The following is a 25,607-nucleotide window of genomic DNA, read 5'->3' on the forward strand; positions in this document are numbered from 1 at the left end:
TTTTTATAAATAAAATAGCAAGTATATTCAGTTATTTTCCACTTCCCGCCGTCCATCAGTTTTTGTTTTTTTTTGTATTTTTATCAAGTACACAGTTGAATTATGTTAGCATTTCATGGCATTGCACTACAAATGTTATGGACATTTTTTACAGTGTGGTTTGAACCCCCGTGTCAGTCGCTCCACCCTCTGCCACTAAGCTTAATAGTAAAGAAATGAGAGTATGTCGACAGGATTACTATGAAGCAGCCTAAAGTTGGGAAACTTTATAAAATAGATTTTATAATGTGTAATTAAATTTGCTGTTTCAGCAGACTTTGATTTAGCAAAAATGCTTCCTAAGTGATAGAAACACATAATATATATATGAATTCTTTGCTAGATTGTCAAGTAGCTTTGATGGAATATTTATAATTTGATTTAAAAAACTATTATTATGTCTTTATTATTTGTTCAACAACTTTACTGATTTTTAATATTAGATTACTGTCAGATTCCAGAAATGTCAGGGAATCTTAATAAACCTACTGAAGTGTAGAATTACATTAAAAATCATTTTAAAAGCTTGTGGAAGATGTGTTCATATTTTAAACAAAAAACAAAAATCAGAATCAAAACTTTTTTTAGAGACAAAGCTCTAACTTTATATCAAAACTTGTTTTCTAAGGTAAAGAAAGAAATGAATCCGTAACTTTTACAGAAGGTTCAGCAAAGAATGATTCTATTTGCTGTTTGAAAATCCTTTTTTTTGTTGTTTTAACATCAAAAAAGAACAAAAACAGATTGAAATGACCAAATGAATCATAAATGAAATAAATAAACCCTTTTTTTACTGTAAATGTCCCAACAGCTGCTCTAACCCTCATAGGCAGAATGGAAAACAGTCAAAAAACAAAAGGTCGTCCAAAACGTGTCACTTTTCTCTGACCTTCAAATGTTTCCAGAACATCAGGAGCTTTGAAAGTCTGGAAAACATCTCTCCATCCCACGATTGATTGTTGCAGCTCACCTCTGATGCAGCATCGTCATCAACTGACGCTTCACATCGCCGAGAAAAAAAAAAAAAAACGAAAAACACTTTAAACTACTGTATTATGAAGTCTGCAGAGATTCAGAGTCAAACTGATGTTTTCTGGGGGGGGAAAGAAACAAATGAAGAACTAAAAACTCAAAACAATGTTTTTAAAAGTCCAATCTGCATTTCCTGTCCTGTTTAAAGTTTAGACCGTCAAAGGTCTGAATGCAAAAGTGATTCTGCTTCATGCAGCAGCAAATCTCTGCAGACTCTCAGAAATGTGTTGTGTTTTGTTCCCAGCGATGCTGCTGACGACAACATGTGCACACAAACTATTGTGTCGACGGCAGCGACAACACTCTACTCAGCATAGAAACCCGGCAACTCCACACACCTGCAGAAAAGCTAGCACGTTTCCACACAACACCAGTGACAGAGCTGAGGGGGTACACAGAGACCTGACAAAATCTCCCAGAATGCACTGGGATTTCACAATATGGATGGAGTCCCGTGGGTCAGAAAGAGTCGGTTTGTGGTGAGACATGTCAACATTTAAATGGGACCAAACATTAAATTCCTCTTTCAGTCTTTTTGACGCATCTATACTTCGTCTAGTTGTCCAAAAAGTGACAAAATTTATTTTTAAGATTCTCTTTCAGCTGCTATTTTTAAATGGAGGCAGCAGGGGGCGCTGCTGCACCATTAATGAGCAAAGTGCTTTGTTCCTTTTTACAAAGGATTGCTCTTTTCAGAAGGGAAGCAAATACAAACATACACTTGTTTTAAAGAAGGGGGCGTTTTCTGAACAAGACCTCATAGGTAAAATACATTTAGTCAAAAAACAAGTCGATAAATTATAGCTTATTAAAAATACTTCAATTAGCATGTTGCAATTAAACGTATAAATATATTAAAATTATTGTATGATTTCAAAATTTCATCTATATTTGATTAAGTGGCTCAAAAATGACATCATAAATAACCATTTAGGTTTTCTAGTGAAAAGTCTAACATTTATACGCATGAATGTAATTAAATTTAAAGTAAGTGCTTGTGTTAGGATCCTAAAATACTTTTAAAAGGTAAAAATATAACAATGATACACTTTAAGATGAAGTTTTCTATTGTACCATCAATCAACAGTCAGAACAGATTGTTTATAGTAAAATCAACAACATAAAGGCTTGAAGCACTGGACTAAAAGCAAATATGTTTATAGTTTTTACTTAATAATTTCCAAAAATGGCGGAAAGTTTTTCATCTTTATATTTTGGTTTTCCAAACTTTTCTGGGTTAGCTAATTGTACTTAAATAAATATGAACTGCTCACACTATTTGCGGTAAAAATTTGCGGTAATATTTTCTTTATTGCTTTTAGCATAAAATAGTGAAGCAGAAGCTAATAGATTGTAAAACCACGACAAACATGAAGTGCTTTTTTTTCATGACCACGCCCTCTACAGTACAGTGATTGGATTGGAAAAGAAAATGAAGAGAAATCCTCAACACAAAGGACAAAGCCTTTTCATGAAGCACTGAACCAAACCGCATCAGTGCCGGGACGATCGGTAAGTCAGGAAAAAGCTGGACGTTTGTGCTGAAGAACTGCTTCCTGTCCCGCAGGCTCCACCCGCCTTCCACACTCTGTGATTGACAGGTGCTCCAGTATCTCTGAGATGAGAGATACAGCGACTACAACACAACTGGAGCAACAGTGAAAAACCAGCATTACAGCAGACCTACTGTCCATCCAGATGGTTGACAAATCAAAGTGGAAGTACAGCAAACCAGTTCACAGAGATCAACCAAAAGAAAAAAAAAAGATCCTCTGGTTGAAAGAGGGAAACAGCTGCAAGCAGAGCAAGGCCAGTGTACATGGATTATGTATGTGTTACATGTGTGTGTGTTAGTGTGTGTATTGCTCATTTTCAGGACACATCAAGCAGCTGTCTAGAGAATAGAAGAGTGTTTTTCGGGACACAGCTCTTAATGAAGACATGTGAGAAACTGATTCTGTCCTTCAAGCCAACGGGAACCTTGTTTTATGTGTGTCCGCGCCTTTTGGCAGAGTCTCCTTTGAAAATGAGATTTCATCTTGAGGGACTTCCTGGTGAAGGGACTTCAAGGTTCGTTAGAAGACGTTTGATGCAGCTTCTTCAGTTCTAACCGCTCATGTTAGCGGCGATATCATGACCTGGATGAGTACTGTGTGAGGGTGTAAACCTTATGAGGGCCTTATGGAATAACCCCTGCCTGTGTCAGGACCTGTAGCTTTTGGGCTCCTCATAGGGTGTTTTGGGGTTACAGCAGGGGTGGGCAAACGTTTTGACTCGTGGGTCACATAGGGTTAGAAAATTTGACAATTTTACCTTTTAGAACAGAACATTTTGGCTTTTTTATTTCAAAATTTGTGGCTTTTGTTTTCACTTTGGTGCCAATTGCACAAATGGGTTGATGTCCCCTCAGGGAAAAACACAAACTTAGAGAACTGCTGCGTTCATGTGGTGTTGGAATGATTGAAAAAAATGAGTGTCCGACTGGGAAAACACACATGAACCTCAGAAAAACTACAGTACAAGGCTTCCAACACCACATGAATGCAGAGTAATTTTCCATTTATTTTTAGTGCACCAGAGTTCCAGGGAAATTAAAACAAAAACAATGAATATCAATATAATTTATCCCGAACAGTTGACATATGGCCACCCCTAGACATCAGCTAACATCGATTAAAGTCAATATTCTTAAAATATTTTAAAGTTTGTATATTTTTTCAATGGTTTGATTATTTAAAGTCCCACTCCGATCATCTTTCCATTTATTTTCAGTGTTCTAGGTGTTTTTAAACAATGATTATGTTGTTTTTAGCCTAAATCTAAAAAAAACTTCTAAATGTTCTAGGACATAGTTTCTGCAGAGCGGCAGGAGCTCATTAGAAATTCACCTCTGAGTTGTGGACTGTTGGTGAGGACCAAGCCTGCTTCCACTTCCCGTCATCCGTCTGTTTTTCACTCTCTCTTTTTCAGTTGTAATTTTAAGCTTAATTTTCCTTCTGTATGTCTTCCATTATTTAAAAAAATGCTACATGAACTTGTTGAAAACAGCAAAAACACAATTTTATCGAAGTGGGTCTTGAAGTGACTTCAAGAGCTGATGAAATGAATTTATCATCTGCACATATGGAGAGATTTCCTGCAGATGGACAGTTAAGTCAACAAGCTCTTTGAAACTGAACTGGAACATGAATGTCTGAGCATGTTGGTTTGTGTGCACAGGGGGGACACGCGGGACTCTTTTTGGAGACGGTCGGCTTCTTTTTGCTCGTCCGAATGGAAGCTTTTAGGCGGGACACTCATGTTGACTTCATTCCTCATGACAGGAGGTTTGGGTGAGCTGGCACAGTGACCTGCAGCTGTCCTGTCCTCTTCCTGTCCGTCTGCGTTAGTATTGTGTGTTTAGGCACAATGTGTGTGTGTGTGTGTGTGTGTGTGTGTGTGTGTGTGTGTGCGTGAGTTTGTGTGTGTGGCTCAGCAGCAGCAGTGAAGCTCACTCGCACCCCCCTCTCAGCCTCTCTCAGACCACGGTGCTGACGGACGGATCTGATAGGTTGAGCTGGCCGGTGATGTCAGTCGGGTACGGCTACATAAAGAGGACAGAAACAGAGAAAAGAAACAACACACAGGTTAATCAAACTTCAAGTCAAAAGCTGTGACTGTGACTTCCCCTACATCAGTCTTTTAGTATGTTTTTTTATCCCTCTGAGATCAATGTTAGCAGCGGTGGAATGAAAGCCTTTTCTATGTTCTTACTGTGTCTAGGAGTTTCTGAGCAAAACGAAACCTGCTGTGCTTCCTGCAGCTATTTATAACTCTGTATTTAAACTTTCATAAACATCACAAGAGCTCTGTTCACGGCTTCCACTGAGGGAGACACTTCATTAAACGCAGAATCGGAGTTTTGGGTGATTTAACATTTTCTTTCACTTTAAATGTTGTTGCTCAGTGATTGAGCTAAAGTATGAAGAGAATTCTAGCATTCCTGGTTGTTACAGATGTATCTCATTTAAACAAGGATTTCATGTAGATTAGAACTTTTGTAAAGTTGTATTTTGTCACATCAACCTACTTTTATTTTGCAAAACAGCAAATAAATTCATATTTCTCTAATTTTCCAGTTGAATTTGAAGATTATGTCAAAACATTTCATGTAAAAACCAGGAAATATTTGAAATATTTCAGATTTTTATTACTTTTTTTGTATTTACAATTATTTTGAAGACATATGTCTTTTGAGTTAGACTCCCTCAGCCTTTATTCTCAGTGCTGTGATGTTTAAGTGGGAAAGAATGGCTGAAATTTTAAATACAGCAAAGTGAATCAGGCAGAAATATTAATTCAAATTTATGAAGGTTTTTAAAAAAATATTTTGAAAAATAGGCAGTAACAGTTGATATTATTTACTTTTTTTCATTTGTAGTAAAAATATAGATTCTCTGTGAGGCCTGCAGATACAAACATGACTTAACTGCTAAGTTTACTTATAAAATACATGTCAATGCAAAATTTATACATAAATGGGAAGAAAAACAATGTAAAGCCCTCAACATTCAAGTATTGAACAAATTTTTATTCATGCATTTATAACAATTATTAATTTTAGTAGCATTTCTAGTATTATTTACATATCATTATAGATTTTTACTATCAAAAAATTGATGAACAAAGAAAAAGTATTTACATTGGCAATTTTTCCAAATCATTCAAATCTATTTACTTTGCCGCCCCAGCAACTGAGCAAAACTTAGGCTAAGCCATCTCTAAAGTTCATTTTTACTCATTAATTTTACCAAGAAAACATGAAATTAACAATCTACGGTAAGTTAAAGTGAGACGTCACTACAAAGTTCCTTTCTCATGGTTTAAGATATTTATCTTTATCAAGTTCCTTCATAAATCTTTTTTGACTTTATCCTTTTCCTACTTTTTTTATATTTTAGTACAAATAAAAGAAAAGAAAAACATAAAATAAAAAAAATAAAAGCAATAAAAAGTGAGAAACACTCGATTCTTTCTGTTTTAATAAAAGAAATGCTCAACGCTTCACTGGTTGTTCCACACCTGGGTGGGTGAAATGTGTTTTCCATCCCCGAGGGGGCAGTGAGAGGCAGTCATAGCTGTGACGCTCCTGCATTAGACACCATACAGGAGAGTCTCATGAACCAAAACATGGAAACGTGATTACTGATGCTTTTGTATACTTCTTTGAAATAAATAAACCCAATCGATTAACTTAATCTGTGCCTCCATGCGTTGATTGTAAATGTTGTCACTGCTTTCTTTCATGTAACGATGAGCTTCAACAGTTTGGACAGTGGCTCCTCCCACACGCGGCAGGACAGTCAGGTTTATGAACAAATTTTCAAAAAGTGTGAATTAAACACCTGACTAAAAAGAGGCAGCGGACACGAAATGTGTTCGATGTGATCACAGCATTAGAAATAAGCAAGGAGGCGTTACATTGCACTTTTAGTGTCTTCGGTATGACCCAACCTAATATTTTCAACAAATTGAGTTTGATTGCATTTTGAAACCTGTGCTATGATTTTGCTTCTTCTAACATTAAGTTTGCACTGAAGATGGTGCTCTGCACACTTGAGCTCTCATTTCAACACGAGCCTTTTTCAAGTTTTACTGTGAAGAATAGTGAGGCAGCTTTTGGCCTTCTTCTAACTTTTTTTGTAACAAGATGACATCATTTTGTGTGAAGGAGTTGATTGTTTGGCGATTGGAGATAAAGCTTTCATGTAAATGGATGAGAATTACCCACCTAAAATTTCATTTATCTGTGGATTAAGAAACCTCCCACATTACCCGTCTTAGAACCAGACAATGCCAATAGTCAGTTTCATTTAGCTTTACTTTACATGTTTTATTTTGCTTTTGACCGCCAGAGGATTTTGGTAAACTGTCACTTAAAATCCCTCATCTTGTGTAAGTGAAGGTTTCAGGCAGCTGCTGATAAATTAAACATCTGCCTCTATCATGTTATCTGCTCCGAAGCTCCACTCTGACATGCTGGACATGAAACTTTAATCCAGCAGGATCAGAGGCTGGCAGCAGCTCTGCATCAAGGGTTGATGGTTCTACTTCCAGCACAAGTTGCTATGAATTTCCCAAACCTGAGCGTCTGACTGTGTTGTAGTATGTAAATCTGTGTTACGTCCAGCCAGAATGTTTTCAGTATTAAAGTTGCTACATATCACTTTGTGTTTGTTGTATGTTGTATTGCATATACAGAACCTACCATTGCCTTAGTTATTCAATTAAATTAAATTAAAATTTATCTATATATAGCCCAACATTACAACAACAGTAATCTCAATTGGTTTCATACCAGTAATTATGTTATAATGAAGTTCAAGAATTCAATAGGTAATGGCTAACCTAAAATGAAAAAGATTGGCTAAACTGGCCTGCCTTTAGACCCATCTTCTCTGTAAGGAAAGTAACAGTTACCCTTATGGGTGGGTATGGGGCATCTGTGAGCAAAGAATTCTGTACAGGGCATGTATGAAATATCAAGACCGATTGTTGAGTCCGTAGAGAAAACTTTTTAATGCTGCGGGGTGACAGGTTGTGGTAAACACTTATACGCAAGTCAGGGTGACGAGTAGGTGGAGTAGGTGAGACGCAGGCGTGTCGTACGGATTTTTCATGTTTTTCGACCTTCTCCGAAATCCTGCGGACTGCGCAAGGAGGGTGGTGAGTGCTGTTCACACGATAAGTGTTTCTTGCCTGACTGTTAGATGTTAAACCGTCAGTACAGAGTTTGTGTGGACATCCTATGGCCGTACCCCCTCAGTGCAGCATTCAGGTGCAGTCAGTAAGGAGCCAGTACTCACACCTAATAATGACTAGAGCCTGGGGTAAGGACACCGTAAAACATCATCACCTGTACGTCACAAGTCTGTAGAACCTCCTTTATAATTACAAATACTTTATGATACAACTTTACACCCATGACAAACGCGGAATCTGTTTTCAACAACGTCTCTAGCCGTACAAGCCTCATGCGCTCCTCTTTAAAGGCCGTGTCACACAGCCATTAAATAAATTTTTGCGCATTTTCCATGTATGAAATTTCGGTCTTTCCTGATACACAGGTATAAAGGTAATTCAGAAAACAAAAGTTCTTTATTTATTTATTTTTAAACCATACAAGTTTTTTTCACTCGAAAGCAGTGGATTCATATTCTTTCATTCATAGTCTTTTCAAATGTATTACGTGTTTACTTTCGGAAACTGATGAAGTCATATTTTCCATTTAAAAAAAACTCCATGAGCGTGGCGTCCAAATTTCCTTCAAAGATCCAGAGCACTAGATATTCCCGCAGTATCTACTGTAGTTTGTTATCAGTTTAAGAGTAGGAAAGGTATTCAGCATAGCCTTTTTCTTTAAATATTTGCTTAAGCTATTTTATACTTTTGGCATTGATTCATTATATTTTGTGATACTGTATTTTATTTATTTGTATATAAAGTGTTTGTATATGTATATTGTATTTTAAAGTACATGAGTTTATGCTTTCTAAAATCCTGGCGAAGGGATTACAGCTGAAAACTAGCTTTTGTTTAATTCTGGCGTTTTTAACTCCGTTTAACGTTTTTATTTTTCTTCTTTAAATTGCACTGTCCCCTTTAAAAAAATCTTAAAGAAAAAAAGGAAAATAAACATCTTAAAAAGACACAAATAAATATAATGCTTTTAATTTTATTTTAAATGTGTTTGAAATTAAGAATTAAGATTTCTTCATTGCTTGTTGCAAATGGCATCTGTTTTGCTCTTGTTGATGGTTAAAAACACAATTTTCTGTTGATTTATGAGCAAAATTTGGAAAGTATTTTAAGTCACTTGTATAAAACACAGAAGTTTTCATTTTTAAAACTTCTTTTCAAATGTTTCTGCAATGCTCTGACCATAAAGACCATCTTGGTCAATTCTGCAGTTTACTTTCTACCGCTGCTAACATGACTGAATGCGTTCTGTGCTCCAACAGGAGGATCCATGTTGGCGTGTTGGCGTGACGCTTGGTGCCTACAGTCGGTCGTGCTTGCAGAGGAGGACAGAGGCAGTGTGTGTGTCGCACAGCATGTAGTCTGGACACCATTCAAACCCAGTGAAAGAGAAAAACACTCATAAAGAAAATAAAGAAAGATGACCACAGAGAGAAATGAGTCTGTTTCCCCGAGTTCGGTCAGGAAAGGCAAGTTCTCCTCACGAACACAAACTTCAATGCCATTTTAACTCCCCTCCAAATATTTGGAAGAGAGGGGATGCAAAATGGACAAAATCAGAGCAGATTTGTGTAACATCTGAGAGGAAAGGTTAAATCAGGTGGCAAAGAAGCACTGAATCAGACAGTTGGAGGTGTGTGACCGAGCAAAGCCTTCCAAACCAGCGCGGGGTCCTGTGGGAGAAAAATTTATTAGACCGAGAATCTGTTTAAAAAAGGCAGAGCTGAAGGAGTTAGAGCAGGAAAATCAATCAGTGCTGGGAAACCTGCCAGGACCAGAGGGGGTTGTTGGAGGAAGACAAAACTGTTCTGACTGTGAGATGAAAAAAGACAGAGAGAAGACAGGAGAGGGAGAGAAGAACAAACAAACACGGAGGACAAGGACGGACAGGACCAGAACAGCCAAAAGAGAGCACACAGTCTGACCCTCTTCACTTCTCCTTTGCAAGAGGACAATGTGATTGGTGTGAGAAGAAAAGCCAACGAGCTGAACCCTGTCTCCTCTCGTCTGTCTGTCTTTAGAGGCACTAGTGAGCTAATGGAGGTGAGAGAATGGCTGATTGACAGATAGACAGCCGTGATGAGTCAGCAAGGAGATGATTGAGCTGAGGAGGAGGGAGGAGAAAAAAATGACAAAACTGGTGATGAAACTAAAGGTTGGCAAAACCAAAAAAGGTTGGAATGGGAAACCGACAGAAAACTGATGGAATGAAGTGCTGGAAGAAAGAAGAGGACAGGAGGTGGTCTTCATCTCCTTACCGTGGCGTCCCCGGGGGCCATACGGCGTTTGAGGTCGGAGGTCGAAGTGATGGACCTAAAAGAGGTTTTGGGCTCGGGCTCTGCTCTACCACTTTTCCTATCCTAAAATAAATCATATGATAGGTGCACACACACATTAACACGCAGCAGAGACACAGCAGCGCCACCCACTCACACAGACTGTCGCACGTCGTGCACGGATGGAGGTGACACACACCTGTGTGCTGTTACACTGATGAATACTCTGGACTACTGAAAAGCCCTCAGTGTGGATAGTATCAAGGTGCCCTGACTTTATACGACACATAAACGTACTTGGGGTGGGAGCAGGGATTACAGTGTATCAATAAAACTGATCATGAATCTGTAATATAGAAAACAGTGTAACATCAAATGACTTTATATTGCAGACAGAGTTACAATAAAAAGTAGTAATAGTACAAGTAGTTTTTGAAGCCCTTTCATTACATAAAACCAAGAAAAACTAAAGCTTTTGCTATCATTAGATTTATAGAAGTAGGACAGAAAAATAACTTTTACGGTACTTTAAACATGTTAAAGTGTCACACTAAGGACTATCACTTTTTGGCCATGTCTGAATTCCCTCCCTACCTCCTAACTACTAAAAAACTACATAGTGCAGGGCTTCAGCATCTAGTCCCCTGGAATTTAACAGCAATTCAAACAGCATGCTTTTTTCTTTAAACGCCAAATTTGAAGATTTCACAAAAGTAAAAACCTAATAAATATGAACAATTGACTAATGAATCCACTGTGTTCTGATGATGAACACTTGGATGCTTTATCAAAAATACATTTAAATACAGTTTTTTCACATGAAAAATCATTAAATGCATTGTCTTTATTAGTCTATATTGTCTATATATGGCATATCTGGCTAATCTACTGAGTTTTGTGCAGAGAATTATAGGAAATCTCCAAGAAAATTTTGGAATTGTAGATTTGTACAAAACATATTACACTAAATGGTGAGTAGTAAAGGAATCTGGACACAGCACACGTTTATATACCGTAAATCTTCCAAAAGTGGCCGGTCTCCAATAAATGGCGGGTCTAACAGATGCTCTTTACTTTAGACGCCGGTTGCTGATAGTGGCCAAGCTCCTGTAAGATCCCCATCCCCCCCTCGCCCCATGCTTAGTCACGCAGACGCCAGGTGTCTCTGTGGTAAGGGGAGCCAGTGTAGCGATCAGGCAGACCTGGCCAAGAAACGCTGATGGGATTCACATGTGGTGCGGCGGCACAGGCCAAAGAACATTCTGGTGAGAAATCAGCACGACATTTAGGGCTGGATCCTAAACGTTTCCATGAAAAGACGATATTAAGAAGACGTTTGAGAGATTTTCCAGGGAAGCTGCAAAGAAAGCAAGCGATGGATTGGAGGAACTGGTTTTTACATGGATTGCTGAGCAAAGACGGAAAGGCGCGGGTGTCTTCAGGATTTTTGATACAGAGGTTGATGCTTAAAGGTAAAAGAAACATTAGCAAATCATAACATAATACGACATTTTCATCATTTCAACAAATCCTGAAATGTTCATCTGTTGTTTTTCTCTGCATTTGTTGACTGAATTTTCCCGCAAAATGCACCCATTAGCCATCATCGTTCTCTCTGTGACGGAATCAACGCCGGTTTCCAATAGACGCCTGTTTCTCATAAACACCGAGCCAGCTGCCAAATTTTGGAACAAACACCCGGGCCACTCTTGGAAGATATACGGTATGTCAATTATTGAGCCATTCTGTCTAGTCTCTTCACTTTTTAAGTCAAAAAAGTTGCTGAAACCACAAAAGGTGAACCGTGATATAGAGATGGAACACTGTGTTTCTTGGTCATAGTTCGTCAATCAGCTGTAGAAAGTGAAAAACTTTTCAGGAGGTTTGATCCCCTTCAGACCTTGTTCTGCTCTAAAGAGCGCTGTATGTTAAAGCACAGCAAACCAAATCAATTAGAAAAAGTGATTTTGATTGAAACTGAACCAACTGAAACTGAATCCAAGTTCTATTATAGCAACAGGATTCTTTTGAAGGGGCAAAACCCAGACACGCTGCCGAGGCCAGTTCTAGGTTGACGTCATGAAATGGGCGGCACCAACAAGGAGGGAAAGGTGGTGCCACAAAGATCGAGTTGTCTTACTTCCGGGTGGGAAAATAAGATACGAAAATAACTAATTTTTCCTAAAAGATTTGTTAGTGTGCCACAAGTAAATATTTGTACATAAATGAATTTAGCTTACTCTGAAAGGGCTTAAAATAGCATGATACAGCCACAACTTTTTACAGTTATAAAACCAACGTTGTTGTGTATTTTCCGAGCACTGGCAGCTATGCGCTAACGTTGATGACCGACAACTAATGACCATATCTCTCCCCTTGGAGGGTTATTGGGGTAGAGGAGGAATTTGGATTCTGCCTAAATCATTAAGTTTTGACCAGCTTCTCAAAGACGAAACAAAAACAAGGCTTGTTTGGTATTTATTGGATCGGTGGCTCAGTGTAAAGAGCAACAGTTTCATGGTTAACAGATTTTCTAAATTGGTCATCCCTGCTCATTTTGTGCGTTAAAAAAAAGAAGCTCAGGAGGGAATTAACAGCGGGAGGAGCTGTTACCATCTGTTGGAGATTAATTTAGGAATTACTGGGTTTTCTTTGTCAGGAACATTTTGTTTAGTCTCACCTTCCAGAATTCATTTGGAGGCATTCATTACAAGTTATAAATGACAGAGAGTTCAGGAATTGACTGTATTTAATGACAATGTTTATTTTCAAACAAAAAACATTCGAGAGGATTATCATTGCGGATGTGGGGATAAGGAATGGTTTAGTGTCTATTTTGGGATTAGGCCACGTGGGGTAGTTACACTTGTTTTATTTGATAGTAGCAGCTTTATGAAATAAACATTCTTCTTCTATATATTGACTAAGTGAGTCCAGTGTGTGAAGAGCGTGCGTTTGTGAGACTGCGTTCCATCTGCTCATCTTAGCAGCAGGTTATGAAACCGCCTGCAGCCCACAGTCTGTTCCTGCTGTTTCCTCCAAAGTCTGCGATTATTCTGTATGAGCGAGTCTCAGTCTGTGCGTAAGGCTCACCATAACCAAGCACATTCAAACCAGCAGTTTGATAAACTGGACGTCTGTGATTTAGGCTTCCCAGCAGAGCTGAGAACTTTGACGTGAACTTGAGTTACAGCTAAGTCTGATGTGCTAGAGACGATAAATTTGATTTACAACAAGAGCCAATCAGGTTTGTACCACAGGGAACAACATGAAGCAACTAGCATGTCCTTCCAATGTAGTTTTGACAAATGTAACCAAAGATCGGGACTTCTCCTCATTTGGATTACTAGACGAGGTTTGAAAGGTGATCCATGAAGACTTTCTTGGATTGTTTTTGGACCTCAGTCTGAGGAGTTTAGGTTAATTTAGTCCAAAGTCCTTTAGGGGAAAACCTTGAAGTTAACTATTGTCACCTCTTCAGCTGATTAAAAAGGCAAAATTTGGATAGAAAATACTTAACTTTTTTAGCATTCTTCAAAAGCCCGAGACTTGGCATGAGACTCGTCCTGATAATGCTACCTTCACTCCACCCTCAGCAACACGAACACCACTTCCAATGAAAAATCGATGGAAATGCACTTTAATTATGCATCTGCAGCTTGTCATGTCCAGAAGTATTCGGACGACACTGCTATTGTGGCGTGTGTAAAAGGAGGTGATGAGAGTGAGTACAGGGTGCTCATCACCAGATTCCCCTCCTGGAGCAGGGACAATGGTCTTGTGCTGAACACATCAACGACCAAGGAGATGATCATTGACTTTAGTAGGAAGTCCTCCCACCAGCCAGTGATCATCTGAGTTTAATAAAAAGTGTTGATTTGGAGACAGTGGTTTTGTTACACACTGATGCGACGATGCTAAAGACTACGATGCTATCATGCTATGCTAACAAGCTGCCTACATGTAATCACAGACCGGTTTAAATCTGTCTTAAATCTGTCCTTGTTTTCTCAGCAGTTTTGGATTTGACTTTACAGTTGGTTCAGACTACAGGTGATTGAAACCCTTCTTCACATGGGAGCGTTTTCAGCAAGAAAACAACTCATTTATGATTGAAAATAAACCATTTCATTGTGACATCACCAAAAGCAAAAGCAAAGATCGATTATAAATCAATTCAGGAGACTGTAAAAAAGTATTTGCTCATTTTTTTTGTATGATTGCTTTGGTGAAGCTCGTGTACTTTCTTTGTGTTTGTTTACTAGTTTATGTTCAGATGAAATGGCATTTCAGTAAAACAAGATGTTTGATCCGTTTTACCCAACACCTCCAGAGACGCACAACAGCAGGTGAACACAGCGACAACAGACTCAAACACAGGAACACAGAGTGGAAAAATGAAAGATGGATGGGGGTGGATACAGAGGTGGAGGGGGTACAAAGATGGCCTGAATGGACGATGTCACAATAAAAGCTTTTACTAACCATCTTCCTTTATAAAATCATCTCTTCTAAAAGGGAGAAGGGGTAAATGGTGAGCCTGACATGATGACATCATCATCATCATCATTGTTGGAATATCTTTAAGTACAGATGAGGGCTGGAAATCAGCACTCTTGCCATCAAACCCCACTTTTAACAGCCTTTTTTAAATATAATTAAGTTATACTTCATAAGAGTCCAGGATTATTTGTATGAATTGCTGGGTTGTACACAAAATCACTTCAACATAATCCTGCTGTTAAAGGAACAGCAAAAACAAACAGGGTTATAATAGACACCTAAATAAAGGGCAGAGCTATAAAATGCGTCACACCTGTGCTGCTTCTGGTTGAATAAATAATTTAACTTATGAACTAACTCTTTAAATAGATGCTGACAATAAAGTAACATATTTTAGTTAGTTAAGACTTGGATTTAAAGTCCTTTAATTAGGACTCATCATCAATAAATCATCTTTTGATCTATTGTAAAAATGTTCCCAGTGGTTTTTTATTCATGATTATGCCGTTTTGAGCCAATAAAAATAAAACAGTGTTGTTTTCTAGGACATAGTTTCTGCAGAGCAGCAATAGTTCATTACGTTGTCCCCTCTGAGTTTTGGGCGGGACTGTCGGCACCAAGTAAGCCTGCCCCTTTCCCATCATCCATCTGAAACGCACTCTCCCACTAGCTTACAGCCCCTCACACCTCCAACCTAACATTACTGCTACACAAAAATGGTGAGCAGAATTGAAGCTATCCAGCTGTACAGTTCTGATCCAGATTCCAGCTCAAACGAGGAAAACAAAGACGTTCATAGATCTAATTGTCTGCAAGTAGATGCACTAACATAGAGCAGAGCAGGAAGCTTGTGGCTTCTACAACACACCTACAAGCTTTTTCCAACAGCATTTTTATGCTGTTTGCTCCTGATTGCCAGTGATTTGACTAAAGAAAAACCCAGAAATCCAGTGTAAAGCTCCATTTTTTAAATATGTCCTCCATCGAGAGAAAAATGCCACAAGAACATGTTAAAAACAACAAAAGCACTATTCTAAATAAAAAGGTCGGTCAACTAGAAACAGTTTTATGTTCAATCTGATATAATGTTTTACAAAGCTTGTATTTAGCAATTGTCAAGTTAAGCTTACACCTTAGTTTCACACTTAGCATTTTTAGCATTAGCTTGTATTTGGAGTACATATTTACTCATATGTATTTCCAGTTTTGGCATGTTTTTGTTGATTAGCTGCTGCCTATTTATTGTTTTAGCGCAGCTTAGTGTTAGATTTACTTTGTTCTATTATTGATTTGTCATTTTTCGCTTAAGACTGTTCAAAATGTTATCATTATAATAATAATATTTTACCAACTTAAGTTATCTGTTTTGCATTGAATTTTCCTTTTTTTATGTAATGACAAGCATTATAAAGCTTCTTTTTGAACAATTCTGTATCTATGTTCAGTTAAACATATTAAGCATAGCTTGATCACCTACTTGAAAGCTGTCTATAGCAGCTGAACACTAAAACATGTGTTTTATGTAAGACAACTCCAATCTTTAACCGAGCAATTAACGGGACAAAAATTATATTAATTTGTTTAATTTTCAGCCTTTCTTTTTGTTGTGTGTAATGAAGCACAGCAAATTGACTCACAATGCCATTAACGTACCCACAGATTAAATAACAATTCTGTTGTGTGGGTGTTTGGTTGAGGATTACAACGGTTAGCTTGTGCCGTCACTGTGGATAAAAGCGTTGGGAGACCATAAGGGGACATGCTGTAACTGTTCATGGGGTTTGATGACAAGAGCAAAGTATAACACAAAACCAAACAACAAAGAAAAACTTTGGGTTTTCATACATCATTGCTGCAAACAAATTCATAGTGGTATAAAAAAAATGAGAACATAGTTCAATTTTAAAATATTAGCAGAACTTTTTCACCTAGTGGGCAAAACTGGATGTCTGAGACTGAGACTGCTGGGCCCAGAATGCAGTCCCAATAAAGCCCACCAAGGACAGAGCAGTGGAAGACTTTGATTTTAGAATAGGAAAATAATGCAAGAGTCCCACACAGAACAAGACAAAAGCATACATATGTTCACATTGTTTAAAACAATGCAACTAAAAACCCATAGGTATTTAAAGACCACCAATGATTCAGTCCACTTGGTCCAGAACTCTGGCGCCAAAGACTACTTCTCCCCACATCACCTCTACCTTCAAAGAACTCCCTGTTCTTTTCAGAAATCATTTTAAATTCTCTTTTCATAGCCATTTGATCCATATCTGACCTCCTGCATATCTCTACCTGCTCATTCATATCCTTGTCCTCCATTTTTCATCAGCCAGTACCATGGGATGCAAAGCTCTCTGTGGATCTGCTCTCCAACTCTGGAACTCACTTTCAGTAAAACTGACACTCTTTCATCAAATTCTGTCCACATTTATTATTTTTTATTTTATTTAATATCATTTTTTCTCCTTTAGTACTTAATATTATTGTTATTTCATGACCAAACTGGACCTTCATTTTCTAATTGTCATTGACACTCAGGTTCTGCTGCAATGCAGATGACACTCTGCTCTTCACTGACAATTCTGCTGTTCAAATCAGGTAAAAGTTTACCTTTTTCCTTATAACAAAATAACTTGAAACTGTTGAAGGTCAGATCCAAGTAAAAATATAATAACATTCACAAAGCGCATGACAATTTTTATCCACACAAAAACAAAATACGTACTTGTATCTGTAAATGATGTTCATGTCAGAGCAAAGAGACACTTTTCTTGCCATCATACTGGGACAAACTCAGTCATTAAAGCACTGGATGATATTCCAGAAAAATGCTTATGTTTTGTCATTTACCATCAATGCAGCATGGTTTTCTGACCACTTCAATATGTATCTTTTCTAAACTCCCCCTCTGATCATCATTTGAGTTCATTTTAAAGTTTTCCCTGGGATCTTTTAGTTATGATGGTGTAATGATGCAGTTTTTAGCCAAAATTTTAAAAAACAAAACAGTATAAAACAACGGCATAGTTGTTAGAAATATTGCCTCTGAGTAGTGGGCGGGGACTGTTGATACCAAGCAACCACGCCTCATCCCCACTCATTCCTTTTTTTAAAACAGCATTATTCCTGACTTTTACTTGATTACAGAAATACACAAAAATTTAATTTTAAGGTTAATTTTTCTTTATGTTTATCCTCCATCATTAGAAAAATGCTAAAAGAACATGTTAAAAACATCAAAAACACGATTTTTGGGGCTTTGAGCTCCTATGAAAATGCTAAACAAGTCGAATAAAATCATGTTTGCTTCTGCTTTCTGTCCGTGCGTCACACCTTAATCCTGTTTTAACGTGTGATCGGCTCACTGGTTGTCAAGTAAATTTTGTAAAGTCTTGTAAGTTTCTCTCAGATGTACAAAAAGTCAATCAGACTGTCAAACAGATCTAAAAATACACTCTTATCTTGTTTCTCTCTGAAAGCGTGTTTTTGCACATTTAGAATTTGCCCGACATCCAGTGTTTTGCTGTGTATGTTTGTGTGAATTTTCAGTTTCCTGTATACTTTTTGGCATTCGGAGCAGACAGCAAAGTAAGAATTTCATTGTGCAGGAAAACCCGTTTCTTACTGTGCATATGACAATAACCCCCTTAAATCCTTCAGACATGTCAGCTTCTGTAGTTTGAGCTGCTAAGTTTTCCTGATAAAACTTTAATGCTAACTAAAGAGAAATTTAGTTGTCACACACCTATATAAACAGAAATTGGATTATGTCTTTGACGCACCCCCTGCATTCAAGCTTAGGAACATTTGTCACTTACAGAGAAACCACCTTTGATTACTTTTTTTGGAAAGTTTGTGGAGGTTTGTGAAGCAAAAACAAGGGAGATAATATTTATGTTCTTTTGGGATTTAGACAATAACCTAAAGGTTTTATGATGCACAAGAAGAAATCTTGCCAGGACTTGATTTTTAGGACTTTTTAGTTTTTTTAAATCTTAAATTTCTTTGGTATCCTCTTTATAGAAACATGTGGCATAGATGCAGTAGCTGATTTTTGCTGCATTTTATCACTAGAATGTCAGTCTAATCCAAGTTGAGTCCCGGTTGTAAACTGTTGCAACAGTAATGCTACACACTGGGTGAACATGCATTCAAAAACACACTGGATGCGGGTTCTTGAATGAGCTTTTAGCACATGGTATTTAGAATGGACGTTCTTTTCCTTTATCAATTTTCTACCTGTTGGCACTTCTGTGATATGAAAAGGATGCATGTGACACCACCAAATCCGAGTCCCTGGTTGTTCAAAGTTAACTGGCTTAACTTTTAAGTGTTTATTCAAGTGAGAGCCCAAAAATTTAAGGATAAATGTGCGTAGTGACGCGTGATCGTGAGAGTTTTGAACGTGGAAGCCCTGAATGCGCATTCACATGTGTTTACATAGACTTTTCATTAAAAGTGGTTGCCTGAAAGTGTGGAGCCGAGGGCAGTGTGACGTGGCATCAGACTTGGGACTTTTTGTAAAGAGATTGAATGATGTGTGAGTGTCTGTTTTTTGGAGTTACTCATAAGGTAATTAATAAAAATGTTCATTCATTCATTCATTTTCTATTCCGTTTAGTCCCTTTCGGGGTCACAGGGCTGCCGGAGCCTATACCGGCCACTTGTGGGCGAAGGCAGGGACAGGTCGCTCGTCTGTCGCAGGGTAGAACGTCCACAATCACACACCCATTCACTCTCACACTCACACCTATGGTAATTTAGAGTTGCCAATTAACCTACGAAGCATGAATCTCGTCTCGTCTTAGATTCATCTTTGTTTTTTTGGTTTGACTCATCTTTCTGTTTTTTCTGTTTTATTTAACTCTTGTTCAAACCTTGAATCTTCCACTCCCAGGGCGATTTCCTATTCTGATGGTTTCCTTTTGTAGTGGCACTGCTGACTCCTCACCTGGGACACAGCCGTGTGAAGTGCTAATCATCCAGTTAGCTGTTAGCCAGTGGCGGCCGCTGTTTGAAGTGCTAAGCCAGATGGAAAAGTGACGGTTGTTAATGCTGGTCTGCCGGACGGCTGCGTCCAGCTGCTGACGAGGCGTAAAGCATCTGCCTCAAAGCTTCTCCTGCAAACGTGACAGGGTTTTAAAGAGCGGAGGGATTGAGGATCTGAGCAGCTCCTCTTGTGTTCAGAGACAGATTAGTAGAGCCAATCAATGCACGTAACATTATAGAAATTATTTAAATAGCATCTATCCAATTATTCTAATATTGTCAATCTCTTGCAATCAAACTGCAAAGTGTACATATACAAATGAATAAATACTAGACATTCCAACAGTATTAAACATATAAGACAATAATTCTGTGTTTTTTAGTGTAATATTTTCTCTGGAAGTAGACTACATCTAATTAACTTTTTTTGATTGACAGTTTATATTAATGATTATGAAATATTTAATCAAAGACTTCATAGACATTTGAAATTCACTGTATTATAACATCCCCCAACTCTTGGGTTGAGAGCAAAAAGCTGTATTGAAACTTCAAATATTGTAATTGATCAGTCATCAATTTTTTGTATTCAAGGTGTAAGATAGCAGAGCCAGTTAGGTTGAAATTTCAGACGCATGGGTGTACGTTAAGATCCCCTCTGTCAGAAAAACACAGTAGCCATGAGAAAAATTCAAAGTGGCGGCCATTTGTAAAGATGGCAGTCATACACTCAGATGTTTGAAAAATATTCAATGTCTATTTTCCCCAGTGTCCAAACTATGGGCTGTTTGTGCATAAAATACAGTATTTAAAGTTGAGGGGTACTTACATAATACTATTATATTTCTGTTATATTTATAAATTATATATATTTGAAACCTTGACATTTCTTATGGCTAAAGTGCTTTTCAAAAAGATGGGGTCCTAGGATACATCCATGCCAAATTTGGTGCTTGTAACACAGAATGCACAATTATTTCAATAACCGCTTCCACTAAAAGTACTGTCAGCATCTACAATCCTAAACGAGGCTCTCCTGACTTTTGATTATTTTATAAAGGCAAACCTAGCTATGTTTTTTTTTCATTTGGTTAAAAAGTCAATAGTCTTAATATTTGTGGAACGAAAAAGTAATAAGCCAAAAAAAGCCTTTTGTGTTTTCAGTTGTGTTTTTTAAATAAATCTAGCCTTCAGATGGTTAAAAATATGTTTCACCCCAATTTAAAAGTTGTCTCAAATGAAACACATCTATGAAGCACTTATTCTTATTCCTGTAATTCAGGCAAGGCCACTTGAGAAAAGAGACGCTAAACCTCATCACAACCAGGCATTAAACAACCTTCATCTTAATGAGGATCAGCATCTTAAATCAAAACGTGTCATTAGTGCACTGTTTAACACTAAAATACTATTTTAACTTGACATTCATTCAGTAAACTTTATCCATATTCCTTTTTAGTCCACTGGTTATGTCTGCGAATGAGCCAAAATGTGCTTTGAATCAAGAAACAAACTTCTAACTGATGATGGTTTGTGTAGGTACCAGGACCACGCCAATACATGTTTAAAAGATGCATTATACTTGTTTGTTTTTATATATATATATCTATAGATAGATATATACACATATATATATGTATATATACATATATATATATGAGCGCATTTTATAATGAACTCTCAATTATCTTTGTTTAAAATAAATATTATTAGTTAGTGGAAATATAAAAGAAAGTATCAAACATATATGAAGTTTATGATAATTAAATGAAACATAAAGATTTAAATCTTTATCTACATCTTTACATTTGGTTTGGTTGTTGTTTGGATGAATAAAATATGACAGAGAAGATGACATGTAAGACGTATGGTCATCAAAAGGCTACAAAGAACAGCATAGCAGCTGCAGAGCCATTTTTACAGAGATGTGAAGCGACACCGTAATGACACTGCTGGCACCGCAGACTCAAATAAGCGCTGATGTGCTACATAAATCATAAAAGCAATCATAATGTTGAAGGTCTCAGGGGTTAGAGAACAAACTGAATGACAGTCTGGTGGACTATTTTGGGGTTTTCTTGTAGCTCAAAGTTTTCAAGAAAACAGAAAGAAGCTGCATAAATGGAGTCATAGGTTGAAATAGGTCTGAAAAAAAAGCATTTCTAATTCTCAAAAAGTCAGCATAATTCATAAACTATTTTCTTCAATGTTTCCAGTAATTAATGTTTTGACAGAATAGAAATATCTCTGCTGAGTTGCAGGTGAAGGAACATTCTGTAGCATACAGCCAAGAGGCAATGAAAGCAACGCAATGAAAGCAACGCAATGCAGCGCAAGAAGGCTTGATATGAACAAGGATCAGTCAAAGCAGAGGTCTCCAAACCCCAGGTTTATGGACCGGTACCAGTCTGTGGGACAGTTGGTACTGGGCCGCAGAGAAATGAAAACCACCACCTAAATGTTTTTTTGTTTTATTTCTAATCGGATGCTGAAGGACGTTTTATTTTGAAAAACTACTGGATTCTCTTCACCGTATCGTTGGATTACATCAGAATCAGAATCAGAAATACTTTATTGATCCCACACGTGGGAAATTTGTTCGTTACTATAACAACTGACAGGAAAAAAAGAGTAAGAATAATATAAATAAAAATAAAAAAAGAGAACAAGGAAAATGTGGTATAATTTAAAGAGCTATTTACAAAACAGTGCAGGTAAAGAGATGTGCAAAAGAAATGTGCAAAATAAAGAAAAGAGAAAAAAAACAAAACAAAAAAAAAAGTTGAAAATCTTTACTCTCTATGTCTACTTTCTTAAACTAAACTAAACCAAAATCCCTGAGCTAAAGGCAACCAAAAACAAACGTCTTTGGAAAGTGTTTTTTCACAGAAAAAATCCTGAGAAAATCAAGATTTTTTCTCAATCAACAACTTAAACCTGGAGTGAATGATAAACAGAAAGCAAAGCTAAGTTTTCTCTGAACCTTCAATGGTGAAAATTAAAATCCTCTTTAAAACATTGATTCCTCGTTTTTCTGAGTTTTTGTCTCGATGAGAAGTCTTCACAAGTCTCCTTTAGAATCTGGTCATTCGGTCAAGATGCCCTTCGTTCATCCTCAAAGAACAATAAAGTTTGATTGGAGGTTATACGAGGCTGCAGGGCCCTGCTGGAATACGAGCCCTCTTTCTTCAAGGGGCTCCTTGGTTGTCTGCCTGGAGCAGAATACGGTTTTTTGTGGACATGTGCAGCTTCCTCTGCTCTGTGAGAGATCTCAGTTCTGCACTGACCTCAGATCAGTCACAGCAACAAGCACTCATAAAAGTTTCACATTAAACATGAAGGAGAGTCTCTGATGGGAACTGTTCTTCTGCTCTCAGCTCATCTGTTATTCTGTTCATGTGGACAAAGCCAGACATCATTTTGAAGGGTGAGCAAGAACTTTAAGTGTGTTACATCCAAATTTACCATGGAGCCCTGTGCTTTTATTTTGTAAAATCTGACACTAATTATCAAGTTTTATTTTATCCTTCTGAACTGATAATAATATTTGCTAATCAGATAGTGCTTTGTTTGCATTTGTATTATGGTTTTCATATAAAAACTTCTAATTCATCTTCAAAAATATATTAATAAATTATGATAATTACATGAAACATAAAGATGTAAATCTGATCCCAGTCCAGTTTAAATCTTTAGAAATACTGACACAACAAAGCTGTATTTCTATGATTTCTTTTTCTGATGCTGAATTTTGAGGAAAACTACAACCTTTATGGCAGTTTTGTGTCATTTATACTCAAAAGAAGCTTAAAGTATTATCAGTTATTTTGTTCTTAGATTAAAGTTAAGAAATTAAATGCATTGATGTCTCCGCTGCCACCCATTTTATCAGACAGGAGTCACACTGAGGTGATTTAGACATTTTAAGCCTGATGTCTTTCCTCTCCAGACTCTGCCTAAAGATCCTGGATTTTATGTCCTGCTGGTTAAAGCCAGCTTTCTGAAGAATAAAGAGTTTGATTGCATTCGTATTAAAGTATTCATGTAAAAACCTCTAATTCATTTTCACCTGTTTACAGCTTTCACTTCCTGTTTATTATTTGAAGCCTGTTTACAACATGCATAGGTACAGAGTTCATGCTATAAAATGTAGCACAGCACTTCTGAGACCACTAAACATTTAGTCTGCTGCTTACATTAGGATGTGTTAAAATTGTCAGCCTGTAATGTGAAAGTGACAGCTCATTCATAAAAATCCATTTTATGCATTCACATAGTACCAAATAGCAATATAGGACGCAAGATAAGTTGTTGGCGTATCCCTTCAGGGGTCGCCGGCGAATCAGCTGTCACTGATTACCACAGGTGGTTTGGAAGAGATTTTTACGCTAGAGCCCCTTCCTGACACAACCCTGTATTTGATCCGGGCTGGGGACTGGCACAGGGAGATCCAGACCTGGGTGACTAGATGGTTAGGTGGTAGCGTGGATGAAGCTCATTGAATGCATCCATGGGGATGCCAGTGGTGTGCTGAACCAACTGAGCTATCCAGACGCTACCAAACTGCAGTAAAGAAGTATTATAAATCTATATTCATATGATATTTGTTATTGTTATAGGTCTCTTTAGATCCCTATTACATTACATTACTAGTTTGTTCATTTACACCCAGTGTTCTCTCACTATCGCAGCTCAAAGTTTGCGGTCTTGCTGTTTTGTGGATTTGAGTGCAATTTTACATGCTTTGTTTTTTTATACAATGCACTGTGTTCTGCGTCCTGATTGGCTGGAGACCTTGCCAATCAATCTCTTCCATGCTGTGTCTTCTGTACGCAATGTGTTCAGTTTGTCAGAGTTACATAATTCTGCGATCACTGGCAGATCTTTGGTCTTATTCTGGAATCCTGGACTGATTGTTTTTATGAAGGTTTTGACTTTTGAGTTTAAACAACAGAGAAAAGTCTGAAAATGTTCATGTCTGTCTGAGAAAAGTGTAAAAAGTGTGTTTTAAGGAGTTTTACAGCCTTAAAACGTCTTCAATTATGGTAAAACATAAAGACAACTACTTTGTGTGTCTCTTCTATCACAGGTTATTCTTAGAGTGCAACTCTCTCAATAAACACAAAAAATAATGAATACAATAAAAGTAATTTATAAATCTGTCTACATTAGGACAGTTCTTTTTAAAATTCATTCATTCAATCATTCATATTCTTCCGTTGATTCCCTTTCGGGGTCACGGCGCTGCCGGAGCCTATCCCGGCTACTTGTGGGCAAAGGCTCTTTTTGAAATATGAAAACAAAAAAAGTCACTGTAATACACCAATGCAGCTGTAGAAGAGTAATTCACCCTGTAGGTGTCACTTTATCATCTTTGATATCAATTCTGAATGCAGGTTGATTAGCTGACCTGAGAACGGTGTGTTTCTGCCGGAAGGGATGAAGATCATCACTACTGTTGTGGTAAGAAATAGAAGAATGAAAGTGAATTCTTTTTTTGATTATGTAAATAATAAAATCAAAAATGATCTGCAACTTTGGGAATGTGCAGGACCTTTTGGAAGACGGTGACAAAGAATCTTAGTGCTCTGTAGAAGATCCATGTTCCTCTTTCAACGTCTTTACTGCTTCTTTGTGACTTTCGACTCTTCATCTTAAATATGTTGCAAAAGCGTGTCTTACTAGCCGGTTTGACAGATGACTGCCACTAGGTGGATGCAACAGGCTCCTCTTAAGCCCAGATAGTGGCTGCTTGTTTGTTGACTTTGCCTACCTTCAGTTGTCTTGACTTACAGTGCAACAATTGTGCAGCATTTAAAGTGTGTTCTAAAAGCGTGGAAGACCTCAAGAGGTCCATTGGGACCTCTGTGTCACTTTCTTTTTTATTGTTTCCTTTCCTTTTGAGATAATACCTCCTTTTTCTGGACCTAGATCTTCATTTCTGTTCTTTCCTCTGTTATTGTCGTACATTTGTTGTGTTTTGAACAGGTATACTGTGTGGATGTTTTTCCAGATGGCTTGTGACTT

At 37.5% G+C, this 25,607-nt stretch overlaps 1 protein-coding gene across 4 annotated transcripts in view; it reads right to left on the reverse strand.

The window, feature by feature from the left end:
• Positions 1-59: 59 nt before the first annotated feature.
• The window catches only part of LOC101175170 (glutamate receptor ionotropic, NMDA 1), a 91,527-nt gene continuing 65,979 nt past the window's right edge, over positions 60-25,607 (reverse strand). For 2 of the 4 annotated variants that reach the window (XM_011479595.4, XM_011479596.4), the window contains 2 exons: positions 10,068-10,169; positions 60-4,654 (listed from right to left, as the gene is read on the reverse strand). In XM_011479595.4, the coding sequence (XP_011477897.1) occupies positions 4,589-4,654; positions 10,068-10,169 (168 nt within the window). In that variant the 3' untranslated portion in view covers positions 60-4,588. The remainder of the gene's footprint in view (positions 4,655-10,067; positions 10,170-25,607) is intronic. The other 2 variants (XM_078952540.1, XM_011479597.4) reach the window with 1 other exon arrangement.

The sequence above is a fragment of the Oryzias latipes genome, chromosome 9 (assembly GCF_053564925.1).
Source record: "Oryzias latipes strain Hd-rR chromosome 9, Olatipes_Hd-rR_3.1".
Classification (NCBI taxonomy): Eukaryota; Metazoa; Chordata; class Actinopteri; order Beloniformes; family Adrianichthyidae; genus Oryzias; species Oryzias latipes.